Below are 16,206 nucleotides of genomic sequence, written 5' to 3' on the forward strand. Positions count from 1 at the left end.
ACCTATATCATCACAGAGAGTAGACTTTCAGCTGTGCACTAAGCCAGGAGGTTGATCCTCTCTTTAGCCCAGGGGGCACAAGCAGAATTCTAAATTTTGACTTGCCAGGTGACAGGATGGTTTTCCACTTTGCCTCAGTTTATCTGATGCAGGCACGAACTGTGTTCAGTGAAAATTGGCTTTGAAGCTGTTCCTGAACCCTATCGGATATTTTCACTACAGAATCACGTCTGTCACATCTAATGCCAGGCCCAAAAGCGCAGCCATTCAGTGACCTCGTCTCCTGCATGATCTCAAGATTCTCTGAATCGATTACTATCATGTACTTAAGCTGAGGATCTTCACAGCCTATGTAATTTTGCATTACTCTTGAAAAATGATTTTGTTTCTCTTTTTCTTACTCTTAAGAACATTCGTTTTTTTCACAGAGTGATAAATTTCTTTCTATTTTCACTTCTACAAGCCTGTTTTCAGAAGTGACAGATACAATGCTTAAAATACAGAATAAACTGCTGAATGTCTCTCTGTGTGTTAGTGGCTGGGTGTGGTGATTTGAGTGGTCAGTAAGAAGAAAAATGCATTTAACATTTACCATATACAAATTACCTTACTAGGCTTTTTAGACAAACCAGCTGCTCCAGATGTTGAACTATGCTACCCTTTGTTTCTTGGACTAATCCACTATAATTTCTAAGCAACTACCTTTTTTTGTTTGTACATCCAGATGCTACAGCATGTGTTATGGACTCTCCCTACAATCCTACTGCTTCTGTATGAACACCTGTAGGTATAAGAGTGTGTGCAAGTTTTGTTCCACTTACCTTGTCTGCATAGAAAGCTTTGACCTCTGCTGTAATGGAATCAAAATCCCCACTGATATAGTCGGGGAGAAAGCTGGATATAAGGACAGAAAGATGGGGGTTAGTGAAAAAGACAGCGGGTTAAGATTGCAAGAAAGACAGAGCCAAGAAGTGAGAGTTAGAGATGGAAAAGAGAAAGGACACTGGGGCATGTGTCAGCTCTTTGATCTGTGCAGCGAGGGAGAAGAGTGACGCCGCCGGGACAGACAAAGAGACATGGAAACTGACAGGGTGAATCTCTGTGTCACCGAGCCTGGCCCTGTCACACACACACACGGCTGACAGAAGATATACATAGATTGATGGGAAAGTACACCCAAACAAACGTGGCAGAATACAGAAGCAAAAGTTCATGTTGATACTGTGATAGTTAGGTGCATAAATGCAAACGCATCAACAACAGATTGGATGCAAACTACTCATTAGTCACGTCTAATAAATAGATCACTGAGTTGGTGTCCTTCTCACGCGCGCAAGCAAACAGAGCATCATGTACATGGTGTTCAGATCTTGAAATATTCCAGCACACGGAATGAGTAGATTCTCCATTAGAACTGTGCATCAGTTTTAATAAACAGAGGTCACAGTGTGATTGGATGTTTTGACGCATAGGATCAAGTAAAGACTATGTTGCTCTGAACTGACATCAGTTATATTTTAGAAATGTATGTGGACTAATGATAGGAATCTGACAGAGCACACAAATAAATTGCACGATAGTTGCTTTCAACTAAACTTCCCTTGCAAATCATTTAAGTCTAGTTGAGTTAAATCTTTAAAGGAAAGTATCAACAAAAAAACCACTGAATGAATGAATTGAACCATAAGTTAAGCTTCGTTTTAAAATTTTTCAATTAAGCTTGAAGAATAATCACTTCAACTTCCAACTTGTATTAATGCTGACAGCTTATTATTCTGCATTTATTATGCATGAAACAAATGTAAAATGAATGAAAATAAACCTGAGCTACTTTTGCCAATTTTATTCTTGAAAGTTTATGGTTTGGTTAAAGAAGAGCACTTTCTATATAGCCACTTATAAATGTGGATACATGTCAAAAATGCACAAACAGGCACAATAACTCTAAACTAACAGGATGCAGAAATAGCATGTTGATGCATGCAATTAAAATGATTAGTGCAAATAAAACTGGTCAGGAGTTTTGGGGAAATACGAGTGTGCTCAAAGTAAACTTTTATATGTATTTCATTCATACGAACTGAACTGTTTTCTGTGGCAACCTGCAATCCCCAGAGTGTAGGAATTAACAACCAGCCACTACTGAATAGAAGATTCCTGCCGGAGAGTAACAGATAGCTCTCTGTTTATTCATTTGTGTGTATGTGTGTGTTTATGTGTATCGAGCAAAACCACGCAGGGATGCAGTGGCTGCTATCTAGAGGCATAAACAGGTCTGACATTACGATTTCATGGTTGGTTGGGTAGCGTGTTGGAGCGATGTTCCAGTTGGTTGAAGAAAGAGATACATAAGGATTATTCCCTCCCTCCTCAGGATTCCCATTTGCACCAACAAGATACAGGAAGACAAACACAGGAAATGTTTGCAATCTGCTGCCACATACATGTGCGCGTGCGCACGCGCACACACACACACACACACACACACACACACACAGGTTTAAAGACAAACAAGCACAATTCCAACTGAATAAGACAAAAAAATGTGATCAAGGAACAAATTTTTCATCTTGAGATAAACACACAAAATATGCATAAATAGCAGCAAATATGCAGGTACACACAACCAAAGGCTATTTCGCCTCCTTCTTATTATACAGAACGCCACAATTGCATCTTCATTCAGAAATAACCTTCATGTGACAGATGGAATGAGCTGTGACACTGGGTCTGATCAGAGCTTTACACAAACGCATACACACACACATGCACACACAACCACACGCACATTCCTTTGTGACCTGTGTGCATGACACCACCGGCGGAGAGTAATTGACCAGCCAAGATTCTAAATTCTGTATTTGTGTCCGTGCGCATGAGGGTAAATGCTGTTTGCGTGTTTGTGTGTCTGCATGTTGTGCGCCTGACAGTCTTCACTTCCACATTAATGTTAACTGACACTTTAATTTGGAGGGGAAATAGAGCATTTTACCACCAGTTTGTCTGAGCACCGAGTGGCAGGACTGGCTGTGTGACCTTTGCCTGTGTTTGTGTGCGTGTCTTTGTATGTGTGTGTGTGTGTGTGTATCTCTTTGTCTGTCAGGCAGCTTGTGCGTCCCTCTCTCTCTGCATCATCTGCCTGTTTTTTTTATCAAGTTCTCACATAATGCTCTTCTCTTTTATGGTCTCTTCAAATCATCTCACACTTTTGCACTGCAGTTCTAACTTTTCCACATAATTAAAGCGACTCTTCAATCTAAACACTGTCCTTAGAATCAACATCTAAGGACAGAAGAAACACCTTTTTGGATAGATGTGTTATATTTTCCACCTTTCTGTTTCTGTCTTTGTTTTCTTCAAACTGGGTCTCACTGCTTCCATATGACCACTTAATTACAACCAAATGTTGTATATGTTCTTTTATTTTCTTGTAGCTTTCACCCTCTCGTGAATCACAACATGATAAACACTCTTCTCCCTTTTTCAGGTCCTTTTCATCACTTGAGGAGATGTGGCTCTGATTACTCCTCTCATCCATCGCATCTCCCAATCAGAGTAGAAGAGATGATGAAGAGGTGGAGGAATTGCTTTGGATGACATCATTACATGCCGTATACAAACAACCAAAACGGTATGACATGCATAGCACTAGATAGACTCACAAGAGCTGATGTGAACAGTACACTCTCTTACACACACACACACACACGCATACAAATGTGGACACATGACAAAAAACATTTGACAACAAATCACATGACATTTTTTGGTCAAGTGTTAAAATGGAACATCAAAAATGACTCTTTGCTTAGAAGATGGGAGGGACAGATAGTGGACGATATAGGGACGGTGCTATTAGCTGCTTTTAAATATGACAACAGGTTTTTTTTGTATTGTTTTAATTACCTTAACCGGACTGCTGAAAGGCTATTTTTACTATGATATGGTATAATATTTGTTAAGATGCACTGCCTTATGGTGACAGAAAAGCAACAACCTAGGAAGGCAAGGTATACAGAAGAGCATCTCTGAACACATGTTAAACCTTGAAGCAGATGGGCGATAGCAGCAGAAGACCACACCAGGTGCCACGCCTGTCAGCTAAAAGCTAGCAGGAGGGGCACCTTACAGTTTGCATGAGCTCGAAACTGGAAAATAGAAGATCATAAAAACGTTGCCTGATCTGATTAGACTGTTTCTGTTGCAACATTTGGATTGCTGGGTCAGAATTTGATGTGAACAACATAAAGCATGGATCCATCCTGCCTTGTACCAATGGCTCAGGGTGCTGGTGGTATAATGGCGTGGTGGAAAATTTTCTTGGCACACTTGGGCCCCTTAGTATCAACTGAACATAGCTGAGCATCTTTTAAATACCACAACCTACCTATAAATACATTTGTTACGTCCCCACATATAGGCTAGGCGATGAGGGTGGGGGACAGTAACAGTTGGATCCGGGTGAAATGAAAAGAACGCCAGGCAGAGGTATTTAACACAAAATAAATCTTTATTATAATCAAATACCTCAATAATCATATAGATGGTAACAACAAAAAGAGACAGCACCGCTGCTTTAATGATAAATCAGACAGGTCAACCCAAAGAGATAGTGACCACTTCAACAAAGAAAACAACTATAAGGCTTCAACAGAAAAAGACAGCAGCGCTGCTAGTAACAATACCAAGGCAGGCCAAACAAACTAATGGAGGCCGCCGTCACTTATGGGAAACCACCGCTCAGTTAAGCACTACTCACAAAGAGCCACACACAGTGGGGCTGGTCACACGCAGCAGGCCGTTTCCATACCTAAACCAGTATCACACACTGACCAGCACAGAGGAAATCCACCAGAAGCCTCTCCCACCTCCACACTGCTCTTCTCCAGCTTATATCACCTCTGAGGGTAATTGGTGGTAAACGAGGGCAGATGAGCAGCAGGTGTGTCCTAAAGGAGAAGGCAGGGGCAGAGAGAGACAAGGGGAGGGGCAAGAAAGAAGGAGGAGGAGAGGGAGAAGACAACACCACGCCCACACACTCCCACAGCCTCACAGGATGTAACATTCCCCCCACCCTATATTCACACTATCCAAAACACAGAATAAACTCATCACTATACACTGCGTGAGAGTGCATCAGCCACCAGATTGTCAGCCCCTTTCTTGTGCTGGATAACCAGATCATAATCCTGCACCAGCAATGCCCAGCGCATTAGTCGCTGGTTGTGGTTGTACATGCGTTGGAGGAAAGTAAGGGGATTGTGATCTGTATACACCGTTACTGGAAAGGAGCTAGAGCCCACATACACAGTGAAGTGCTGCAAGGCCATCAGCATCGCTAGAGCTTCTTTCTCTATGGTGGAATAGTTTAGCTGATGGCGCTTGAACTTTACAGAGTAGTAGCAGACTGGGTGACACACACCCTCTGCGTCGTCCTGCAACAGCACTGCACCAGCTCCGGTGGCACTGGCGTCGACTTCCAGTTTGAAAGGCTGAGAGAAGTTGGGGGCGGCCAGAACTGGGGCGCTGCAAAGGAGGGATTTTGCAGACTCGAATGCATGCTGGCATTCCCCTGACCACTCAAAAGGGATTTTGGGGCTACATAGCTTTGTCAAAGGGGCCACAACTACCGCAAAGTTCTTGCAAAAACAGCGATAGTATCCAGTCATGCCCAGGAACCGCTTTAACTCCCGCCTAGTGGCTGGGGCCGGGTAGCTGAGGATAGCCTCGACTTTTGCCTCTACCGGGCGAACCTGCCCGAAACCCACCTGTTTTCCCAGGTACGTGACTGTCGCTTTGGCAAACTCGCACTTAGCGAGATTTAGAGTTAACGAGGCGTCAGCCAACCGCTGAAACACTGATTGTAGGATGGCCACATGCTCTTCCCATGTGGCCGTGTATATCACTACATCATCCAAGTACACATTACACCGAGGTACATCTCCCAACACCAGCTGCATCAAACGCTGAAATGTGGCCGGAGCGTTTTTCATGCCAAACGCCATCACGGTGTACTGCATGAAATGGTCAGGTGTGACAAATGCAGAAATGTCGGAGGCTCTGGGGGTCAAAGGCACCTGCCAATACCCTTTAAGAAGGTCCAGTTTGGAAATAAATGTGGCAGGACCTATATTATCAATGCAATCCTCCATACGAGGAAGTGGAAAAGAATCGGAGACAGTCACTGCATTTACCTTTCGGTAGTCTGTGCAGAAACGTGGGGTGCACACTCCCACAGCCTCACAGGATGTAACAACATTATACTACCTACAATAGTACTGATGCTGACTACGTTCATCCCTTTATGACCACATCTTTTGATGGCTGCTTCCGGCAGGATAATGCACCATGTCACAAAGTTTAAATCATCATAAACTAGTTTCTTGTGTATATACCTAAGTGCATAAACAAAGATGGGTTAATGTGAAGATATAAATTATTAGTTAGTAAAGACCAGTTGCATAATTCATCTTTATGTGGTCGATAACTATCTGGTTTCATAATGGGTAGTTATGCAAGCACAGGCCTTAAAAAAACCCAATCAGTGTTAATAGAGTTCTTATTATCCCACTGCAGCAAAGACTCTAATTATCAAAACCTCAAAGCACATGAGTGTGATCTTACTTGCATGTTGGTGTACATGTGTGTCTAACACGTCTATGCATGTCTATATCGACACACCGCAAACCCTCCTGTCTCGACGTGGCATGATGCTGAAAGCATACATGTGTACATCTGTATAATTAGATTTCTTCATGTGATTCAATTGTGTCCGATCCCAAAGTTAACAAGTTAAATATCTGCAGGCTTCTAATAACCACATACCTGTCATACCCAAACCACATCTTCTAGGTTTATTAACTCTCTGTATTACTCTTAGGGCTACTAGCTGTACTATAAAAAAGGACAGTTGTCATTTTAATTATCCTTAATTGCTACAATTCTAATACAATAAACTTAACAAAATGTAGCACACCGCATTATGTAGAAACAGAAGTGCAAAGCTATCATATTAAAAGGCAAAGCCCAGTTCCCTGTGCTCATCAACTCGACTCAGCATGTCAATTTCCAACACAGAGCAATAAAGACTGGGGAGGATTTTCAATCAGTCTGTAATAGACAAACTCCATCAGGAGTGTAGCAGAATCGCAGGTGAAGACAGAGCCAGCTTTGCGTTACAAGTTATACGTAGTCCTGCTAAATAAATTGCTGGCATTTGACCCTGATTTGGTCACAGAATACCTGAAACTCAACTAAACAGTTTCCAAATGTATGAATACAACCTACATTAAAAAAAACAGAAAAGGGACTATATAATATCAACATATTTGTCTTTTAAATCCTTTCTGATCACATCTGTATTAGAATTCAACCAACATGTGGTTCTGTCTACATCACACATGCAGGTACTTTCCTGTCAGGCACACATAAAGAATAAAAATCGCGAGGCATCAGTGGAATGTAGAATATATGAAAATGAGAGAAATAAAAAGAGAGGCTGTCAAAGATATCTATCCAACACTCAGGCTTATAAAAAAGTACTTCTGCTTTTGACAACTTCATTTGCTGAGGCAGACAGCATTAACTTCAACAAACCAAAATGAATAGACCTTGATATGGTGACATAACTACGCTATAAAATTCACTTTTACATACAGACTAGTCAAACAGAGACACAATAACACAAGCATATGTCCTCATATTTTATTAACATCACATACACCACTAGCTTCAAATGTTATAAACTGCTTGTGTTCAATTACCTCCATCCACATTTAGCCATACTCCTCAAGCTGTTCATCCAGCTCTTGACATCATCCTGTCTCACAGTGTTAGATTTGATGCAGACATTATAAACAAAATCAATTTATTTGAAAGAGGCAATTTATTTATTTATAATTTATTATTATGCAAGAAAACCGAGACGTGTCAGACCTGATGGAAAGGCAAAAAACCCATGAATGCTCTTCTTGTAAAAGTTTATTTATATGAAGTCAGATGCTTAATAGTTATTGTTAGTGCCCAAAGACAATTAACAATATCATTAACAATATTATAGTACACAATATCATAATGCAGGATGATATAACTAAAGCCTCAAATATTATAATTATTGTGATCGATATTTTAATTGCACAATCCCAATTCCAAACTGGAGGGAAAAATATTATCTCATTTTGAATTTGATGGCTGCAGCACATCTGTGGAAGGCTGGAAAAGTAAGTGGTACTAAAAAGAAACGGCTGGAGGGACACTTTGAACATTTAGCATCTAATTAGATTAATTGGCAACAGGTGAGTAACATTACTGGGTATAAAAAGAGCATTTTAGAGAGGCAGAGCTTCTCCGAAAGAAAAATTGCAGGAAAAAATAAAAATTGTTGGTCACTGTAAAATTGTGAAGTGAATATTTCATCTACAGTACAGAATTAAAAGAATCTGGAGAAATCTCTGTGCAGTGGACAAGGCCAATAATCAATAGGATAATAATATAAAAAACAGGCATAGTTATGTCCTGGAAATAACTGCATGGGCTCAGAAGTCATTGTCTGTGAATCACTGTTTGCCATGACATCTACAAGTGTAGCCTAAAGTTCTAGCTTCACTTGGAGAAAGCTCATGTAAAATGGACTGAGGCAAAGCAGAAACTGTTCTGTGATCAGATTAATAAAAATTTGATTTTTTTCTTTTGGAAAACTGCGTCCACCAGATTAAAGAGGAGAGGGACCATCAGGTTTTTTACAATATCAGTCCTCAGTTAAAAAAGCATGCATCTCTGATGGTATCTGGGTGCATTACTGCCTATGAAATTGGCACCATCAATGCTGAAAGGTACATATAGCAACAAATACCAGATGACATGTTTTTTGAGGCAAATTCTTGCCTGACAAAACTTTCAGAATACGCAAATAACCAAACATATGACCACATACATAGATACCTGTGTCTATTACAATAGCATGGCTTCATAGTAGAAAATGACCTTTTTTCCTGTTTTTCCGCCTTTGCTTTACATTGAGTTTTTTCCACTGTACTGTGAATAAAATACAGGTTTATGAGATTTGCAAATCATTGCATTCTGTTTTTATTCACATACACACTGTCCTGACTTTTTGGGAATTGGGATTGTAACTCATTACAGCTGTCTACACAGCACTGCCTTATAACTAAGTGCAGTGTTTCCTTATATATATATGAATATATATTCCTTATACATAGTATGTATATATTTAACTAGCCATAGTTTTCAGGGTTTTCCCTTAGGTAATAGAACCTGGTACCAGGTACTTTTTCAGTACCTACTTGCCCAGTGTTCCAAGCAGGTACTAAAATGTGACGTTGTCAGACTGCACGCCACCAATTGGCTGGTCAGTAGGGTTACTCGATGAGTCATGAGAGCGTCTCGTTTATGAAATTCAGAATTGCCATTTTTCAACCAGAGACATAGCACCAGGTATTGCGTTGCCTTGACATCTACCTTTGTTGTAGGGTTTGTTTTACATACTAATTACATCACGGGACGACAGTAAACCCTGTGAAGTCGTGGTGATCCATGGCGAGTTGATCCAATTAGGTACTAATACAAAAGGTTCTTTTGATTTAAGCAGAGCAGGGCTGAGCGCATAGCAGTAATCCACAACTTGTTGTTACAATAAACAAGATTATTTACATTCTCAGGAGTGGACTCCAACAGACTAAGAGACTTGGAGAGTATAATCCCAACCTAAGGTGGAGCAAGATAGAGGACAACTTAAAAACGTAACATGGACAGAGTAAAAAGCACGTATGCATAAACAACACTATCAGGAATATTTAGGAGATCTAAGCATGCTGCACTTAAATATGTAAAAGGAGAATTGGAGATGCAATACCAAGAAAAGAACAAACAGCTGACCCAAATTTCTAAGAAATTAGCAGTTGGTTAAATAGTATGATTCAGGGCGTGCACATCAGAAAGAAATGTTTTTAGGTTTGAAAACAGAGTTAGAGGAATATATAAACTCAATAATGCATGATATCAGAATATTTCTATGTCTTACATAAGCTCAGAGTGAACACTTTAAAATAAGATTGAAAAAAAAAATATATATATATATATAGATGCATGCTTCATGGAGAAATCAAAAATATGCACCGTTTGCCTTCTCTCACCGAGTAGAATCATTGTCGTTTGACTCATCATGAGAGGCAGAGAGCCTTAGCCTGAAGCACCCCGTCCTCTCTACATCCCTAATGTCTACCATTAAGCCTGTTTTGACAGAAGATTACGTGGCGCCTTTCTTTTAACTGTAGGAGGCCGTCCACCCACTCTGCTCTTGTGGCAGTGCAGAAGAATGTGAAGGTTGACCAGAAACATTATTCTCATTATTCTTTGATGGAAATCATAGTCACAGCCACTTATGTGGAAAAAAACCTGCAAAGTCTCACTTCACTTTTTATGGTTTGACATCGTCCACATTTTGAAGAAGGCATTAATAAAATCGCATTGCTGGAAAATTTCAATTTTGAATGTCTCTTGTCTTCACTGGCAAACAAAGCAGAAAATATGGTCAAACTGAAGAACAAGAAAATCCATGAAAACCCCATTCTGCAACTCAAAGATTTACCCCCAACATCCCACCACCAGACACTAATTATGGCCAAAAGGATACTCACAATTATTTTAATCAATATTGAGATCACTACTATTTCTCACAACCTTACCTTGATTTTAGTGACAAAACTGTTTTTAATGGACTGTCATTTGAACACTGCTTTCACATCCATGTTGTTCTACATTCTTATTACAGCAAAATAAAATTGGTCCTCCAAATTCACCTAAATTCAGTGCATCTCTAAAAAATAAAGAAAAATAAAAATTGCTTGTTCTACATTCCCGTTTATTAAGTCCCTCTCTTAGAAGCAAAATAGAAAGTGTTTCACTTCGTACCTGCATAATGGATGTGAAGAAAAAATCCAGAGAAAAGTATTCAACATGTGTGAGATCCGTTTTTCCTTCCATGTGATGTTTTTGCATACTGTACAGTGGAGGTATTGCCAGTTAGAGTAAATCATTGCGTGAGGGGATAACATATCTTTGGTTGATCACTAAATCGGAAGTATTTGCTTTGAGAAAAAAGCTCTTCACCTTCTGCTGTTACAGACATTTGAATCGATGATTGTTGTATGCCCGACCGTGAAATGCATAAGTGGAAGAGGATGGATTGATGAATGGATGGATTTGTCTTGTGATGTAGTGTTACTCATCCAGGAAACATCAAGCAGCATAGTTACAGTGCACAGTTTTGACTGGCACATGCAGGCACATCATCGGGCATAGTTTTAGGGTTGCTTTTGCTTTGCATTTTAATTGGCTCAGCAGGCATTTTTTAATATTACTTAATAATGTTCATTTAATTGTAGGAAAACAAAATTATGATCAAGATTCAAATTCGACTGTGCAGTCCTACTCCTATCGTTCTTCACTATGGGGGCACGAGTATGAATGTGCCCCCGTAGTGACGCAGTGCAATTTTTCTGGATTACTTGCATGAATTTGAAGGGATTAATCATTTTATGAGTCTGCTGATCTCCAAGTGAGAGTTTATAACACTGAACTAACAGCTTTTTTATTTTTGAGTACAATTTGCTCTGTATGTAAATGAATATTAAAAAAGAAAAGAAATTCTATAACGTGTTTACACATAATTCAGGGAAAGCTCAACGTGCACTCCCACATTACTATAGACGAGCATGCCCACTGTATGTACTACATCTTTATCTTCAACTTCTCTTTGTTTTCAATACATTTCTTCTGCTTTTCTCTTCCTATTTATCTCCCTCATACCTCACACTGCTGAATTATATTTGATTCATGGGAAAGTTGCTGCTCTTGTCTGTGTTCCAACACCGTTATGCTCTCATAAAATTTGGCTTTGATTGATTACCTGCATTTCTCGATCCCTTCCTCCTTTTCTATCCCTCTCTGTAGTCCATTAGTTATGGTAATGTTGGGTTAAATACATCTTAACTTGCTGGTGATTGATTTACACTTCCACACCCATAAGCATCCCCTCCCTTTCTTCCCTCCTTTCCCGCACTCTTCCAGCAGTGTAATGCATAATTTTTGAGGACAGATGCTGTTAGTGTTGGGAGCACTCAGGCTAAAAGGCGGGCATAGCTGACAGCTCCACTGTACAGCCTGCTGACAGAGCTCGAGCTGAGGGGTCAGATGATGAATCTGCTGTGTCACACAACTACATAGAACTAAGTGCAATGCTTCTGCCATCAAGACTCACATGGCGTATGTGACAGACACACAACATAGATCTATATCTATATATCTATATATATAGCTTGCTTTATTTCTAAAGCAGAGCAAAGAACACACAAAAGACAGTCTTACTAGCTTATTAGAAATGATAGTTGCTGTTTGAGCATTGTCATAATATATGGTAAAATGCAATGCAGTCAACCTGCAGCATGCAGGTCTTTACCTCACCATGTTTATAGTATTGATCAGTTGAAATTGTCTTGCTCAAAACACTTTGTTATAACACTGAACTAAAATGGCAGTTTTGTTGTTTCATATTTGCAGCAGTCATTTGTAACTATCATTTTTTAGCTATTACTGTGGCTGGAAAATAACATTTTATTGGTTTTCTGCTTACATTCGTCCTGATCATGCAACAGTGCACTGGCCATAAATCAACATTTTTAATCAATCCAATTATACTTTTACTCTTCTTTTATTTCACTCATATTTTTCTTGTTCTTAGTCTGTTTTGCAGAGTTACAGATAATACAGGTAAGCTGTTATTTTTGAAAAAATTGCTAGAATTTATAACACTACACACAGCCACTTTATTAGGTACACCTGTTCAGTTACTCATTAACGCAAATACGCAAACAACCAAACACATGTCGATATGGTCAAGTGATTCTGAACATGTATTTTAGAAAGTGCTGATTCACACATATTTTACTGCACATATCTCTGGAATGGTCTGAAAAAGAAAAAAATAATAATATAAATATGTTACCTAGATATCAACTTAAAGTAGGGACCACTTGTCACAAGATATGCAGAAGACCATCTATGAATGCACAACACAGCTAACAATGAAGGAGATGGGCTGCAGCAGCAGAAGACCTCACCTGGTATGCTTCCTGTCAGCTAAGAACAGGAAACGGAGGCTAAAACTTGTATGGGTTCACCAAAAAAGATAAACAGAACATTGAAAAAACATCTCCTGGTCTCATGAGTCTCAATTTCTGATGAAACATTCAGTTCTGAAAGCAAAAAGTAATCCAACCTGGTACTAATAACGTGTAACTAATAAGGTGGCTGAAAAGTGTACAATTCATGACCTCATGCTTTAACTCTAACTAGCTTGCTTTTACCAAACTGACATATTTGATCGAACAAAAGTAAATAAAGATAAATAAATAATATGCCCAGCATAACTACATGCTTTCAGGCAATAATATTTTAGCTTGAAAATTAAAAAAAAAAAAATGATTGATGTATTTTCTCTTTTTAAGGACTAATATAAGTTTTTCTTGTGAGGAAGTTAATGGGCCTCAAAGACATTAAAGAGATGTCTACAACTTCAAAGTTTGTTACATTGAAAGAAGAGAAAGAACATGCACGTCGACAGACAAACACACACAACATCCCATTCACACCCTGACAAAACACAGGCTCGTGCTCACATGCTGGGTGTTAATGTGAAAGCCTGAACACTTCAGGGACCCAGTGATCCCCAGATCCATCTCTGACCTGACAGCAGTCCTCCATTAGCCTCACACGCACACAAATGCCGCAACAGAATGCACTCCTAAAATACTCTGTCAGAAACACACATGTGGCAGACATGCAGGATACATCTGAGCAGGAGAGCAGGCGTAGAGTCATGCACAGACGAAACCAGACACACAGCTGCTGAACCCAAAGAATAGCACTTGGAGAAAAATATCTAAACAAGGTGCTATTCCTTTGTGTAATTAAAATTCTCCAAATCATACAAGTAAGCACAAAAACAAAGGCACTTTAGAGAAAGCACATATTAACTAATGCAAATGTGACACGAGGTCGCCTCACCTGTCGCGATCCCCAGCTGTGATGTTATGAAGGTGATTAGCAGCTCCATCAGCACATGCCCTCAAGAGAGCTATAGAAAGAAAGATGCATATTTATCCAGTTTGTTTGAAATAAATGGTGCATATTTCTACAATTTCCTCTAAAGGTGCAACAAGATTCTCTTCAAACCTTTACAAACACACATGTGTTGATCAAGTCTCTTATGGATCAGTAACCTGGATACAGTCACTTCAGGATTTCTTGAGTCAATTTTTATTTTACCATATACCATAACTTTAATTTTTTTCCATATGCCTCATTACCATAATTAAGAAATGTGCCATTATGAGTGCGAAAAATAAAATAATTAAGGAGCTTGTATATTTAGATACGCTATCATTAGGAACCAGCTCACACGTGACATCTTTCCACTGTCACTTCTAATAAATGTAATTCACACTCGCTCTTTTTATCCCCGAAAAGTTTCCTTTCAAAACGTGTCAAGTGTTGTGGGTTTTTTTTCAAAAAACACATTTATACAAAAAGGGACTTATATAACATTAACAATGTGTTATTTTTAACAAAGTACTTTGAACGCCAACATCAGCATTCCCAAGGTTTTTTGATAAATGGATTTACTTCAATCATTGCAGAAATGTACAAAGTTTGAATAAGGTCCAAATTATTTAGAAAGAAACCACTTTCTCCCAATGAAAACATTACAAGCAGCGCGTTCCACAGTGCCAGCAAAGCATTATGGTTAAAGCTATTTGGCCCTTTAAAAGGGAAAGGCAGTGAAAGAGCACTTATCTTTTTAGCTTTAAGTAACACTCAAATGATGGGATTATTTGCCATTCTTAAAATATTATTCAAGTTGCACTAAATTAGATGCAAACCATTTGCAAATGTATGCTCTCTCTCTCTCTCTCTCTGCTTCTATTCTATTCAAATTTAACACGCAACCTATTTTTTAAGAGCCCTTTTCTGTTTAGGGCTGCCGTGTTCACACAAGGGAAAACTTCAAAGGATCAGCCAAAGTTTTACTTTCACCTTGTTTAAAACTAACTAAAGCCTGCACCACAGAGACGGGCAACACTCGTGCATTTTTATGTCTCTAAAGCTTTCTTTTCAAGAACTGTGTCCATTCCCCCAACCCAGTACTTTTCATACGCTTGATATAACTCTGTGTTGTGTTTGGAACACGGAACCCCCCAAAGTTTACTTCAGATTTAATGTGAACTTAGAAAAGAAGACATTAGTCTAAATAAAGTGGTATTTAGCGTTTGAATATTACTTTGCATTCCTAGGTGTTTCATTATTAACTAAATAATGCTGAAAAGATGTTTGGCTGTGGTATAAAAAAAAAGGAAAAAAACTCACACTCCTGGGGAAAGACGAACTGATTTTCACACATCATACATGCACATACTGAGTGAACTGTGACAAGAAATACAACAGATGTGCAACAGTGTCAACTTGAAATAGGTGCTAAAACCGACTTCCATTACTTTTATATACGGCACAACTTTTAACACATCAGCAGCACCGTGGCCTCTAAAAATACGTGAACAATGTAACAATGTACATCACACCTACATACTGTAAATCACATTTAAACGTATGCTAAATTGGACGCAATTAGCGAGATAAAAGGAGAAGAATGATTATTCTCACATTCTGAGTCTAACTCTCCTCACCCTTAGCTCTTTAAAAGCGACAACGCAGATGCATTTGCACTGATGTAAATAAGACGCTTATACAGAAGGTACTGCTTTTATTCATAACCTCCACCACCTGCTGCCGATGTTTCACATCAAGAAATGATTGGAATGTAAATGACTCATTATCTCTGACAGAGAGCAAAGGCTGAGAAACTTTTCAAATGACAACTCCTTGAAAAACAGAAACTTTCCTTTAAGACCGGTGACAGACTGTAAAGCTATCAGTCATTATCTGTGTATAAGTGTCTGCACACACACACAGACACTGAATAATTTTCAGACTTCACACAAATTTGAGAACAGTAACTTCTGTCTGTCAGTTGTTTTTTTTGCAGCTCTGTCTATATTGCGCTCCATTTAAGCGTACAAACACATGTGGTTACAATAAATCTAAAAGCCTTACCAACAAAATGATGTATTGTCA

The 16,206-nt window shown here is 39.1% G+C and overlaps 1 protein-coding gene across 3 annotated transcripts in view; it reads right to left on the bottom strand.

Moving 5' to 3' along the window:
* Positions 1-16,206, bottom strand: part of tpk1 (thiamin pyrophosphokinase 1) — an 80,954-nt gene that overhangs the window by 46,247 nt on the left and 18,501 nt on the right. For 2 of the 3 annotated variants that reach the window (XM_084939104.1, XM_084939105.1), the window contains exons 4-5: positions 14,083-14,152; positions 822-894 (exon numbers count right to left, since the gene is read on the bottom strand). In XM_084939104.1, coding sequence (XP_084795230.1) covers positions 822-894; positions 14,083-14,152 — 143 coding nt within the window. The other variant, XR_014801276.1, reaches the window with a different exon arrangement.

This window comes from Perissodus microlepis, chromosome 9 (assembly GCF_051167445.1).
Source record: "Perissodus microlepis isolate ML-2025 ecotype Zambia chromosome 9, ASM5116744v1, whole genome shotgun sequence".
Lineage (NCBI taxonomy): Eukaryota > Metazoa > Chordata > Actinopteri > Cichliformes > Cichlidae > Perissodus > Perissodus microlepis.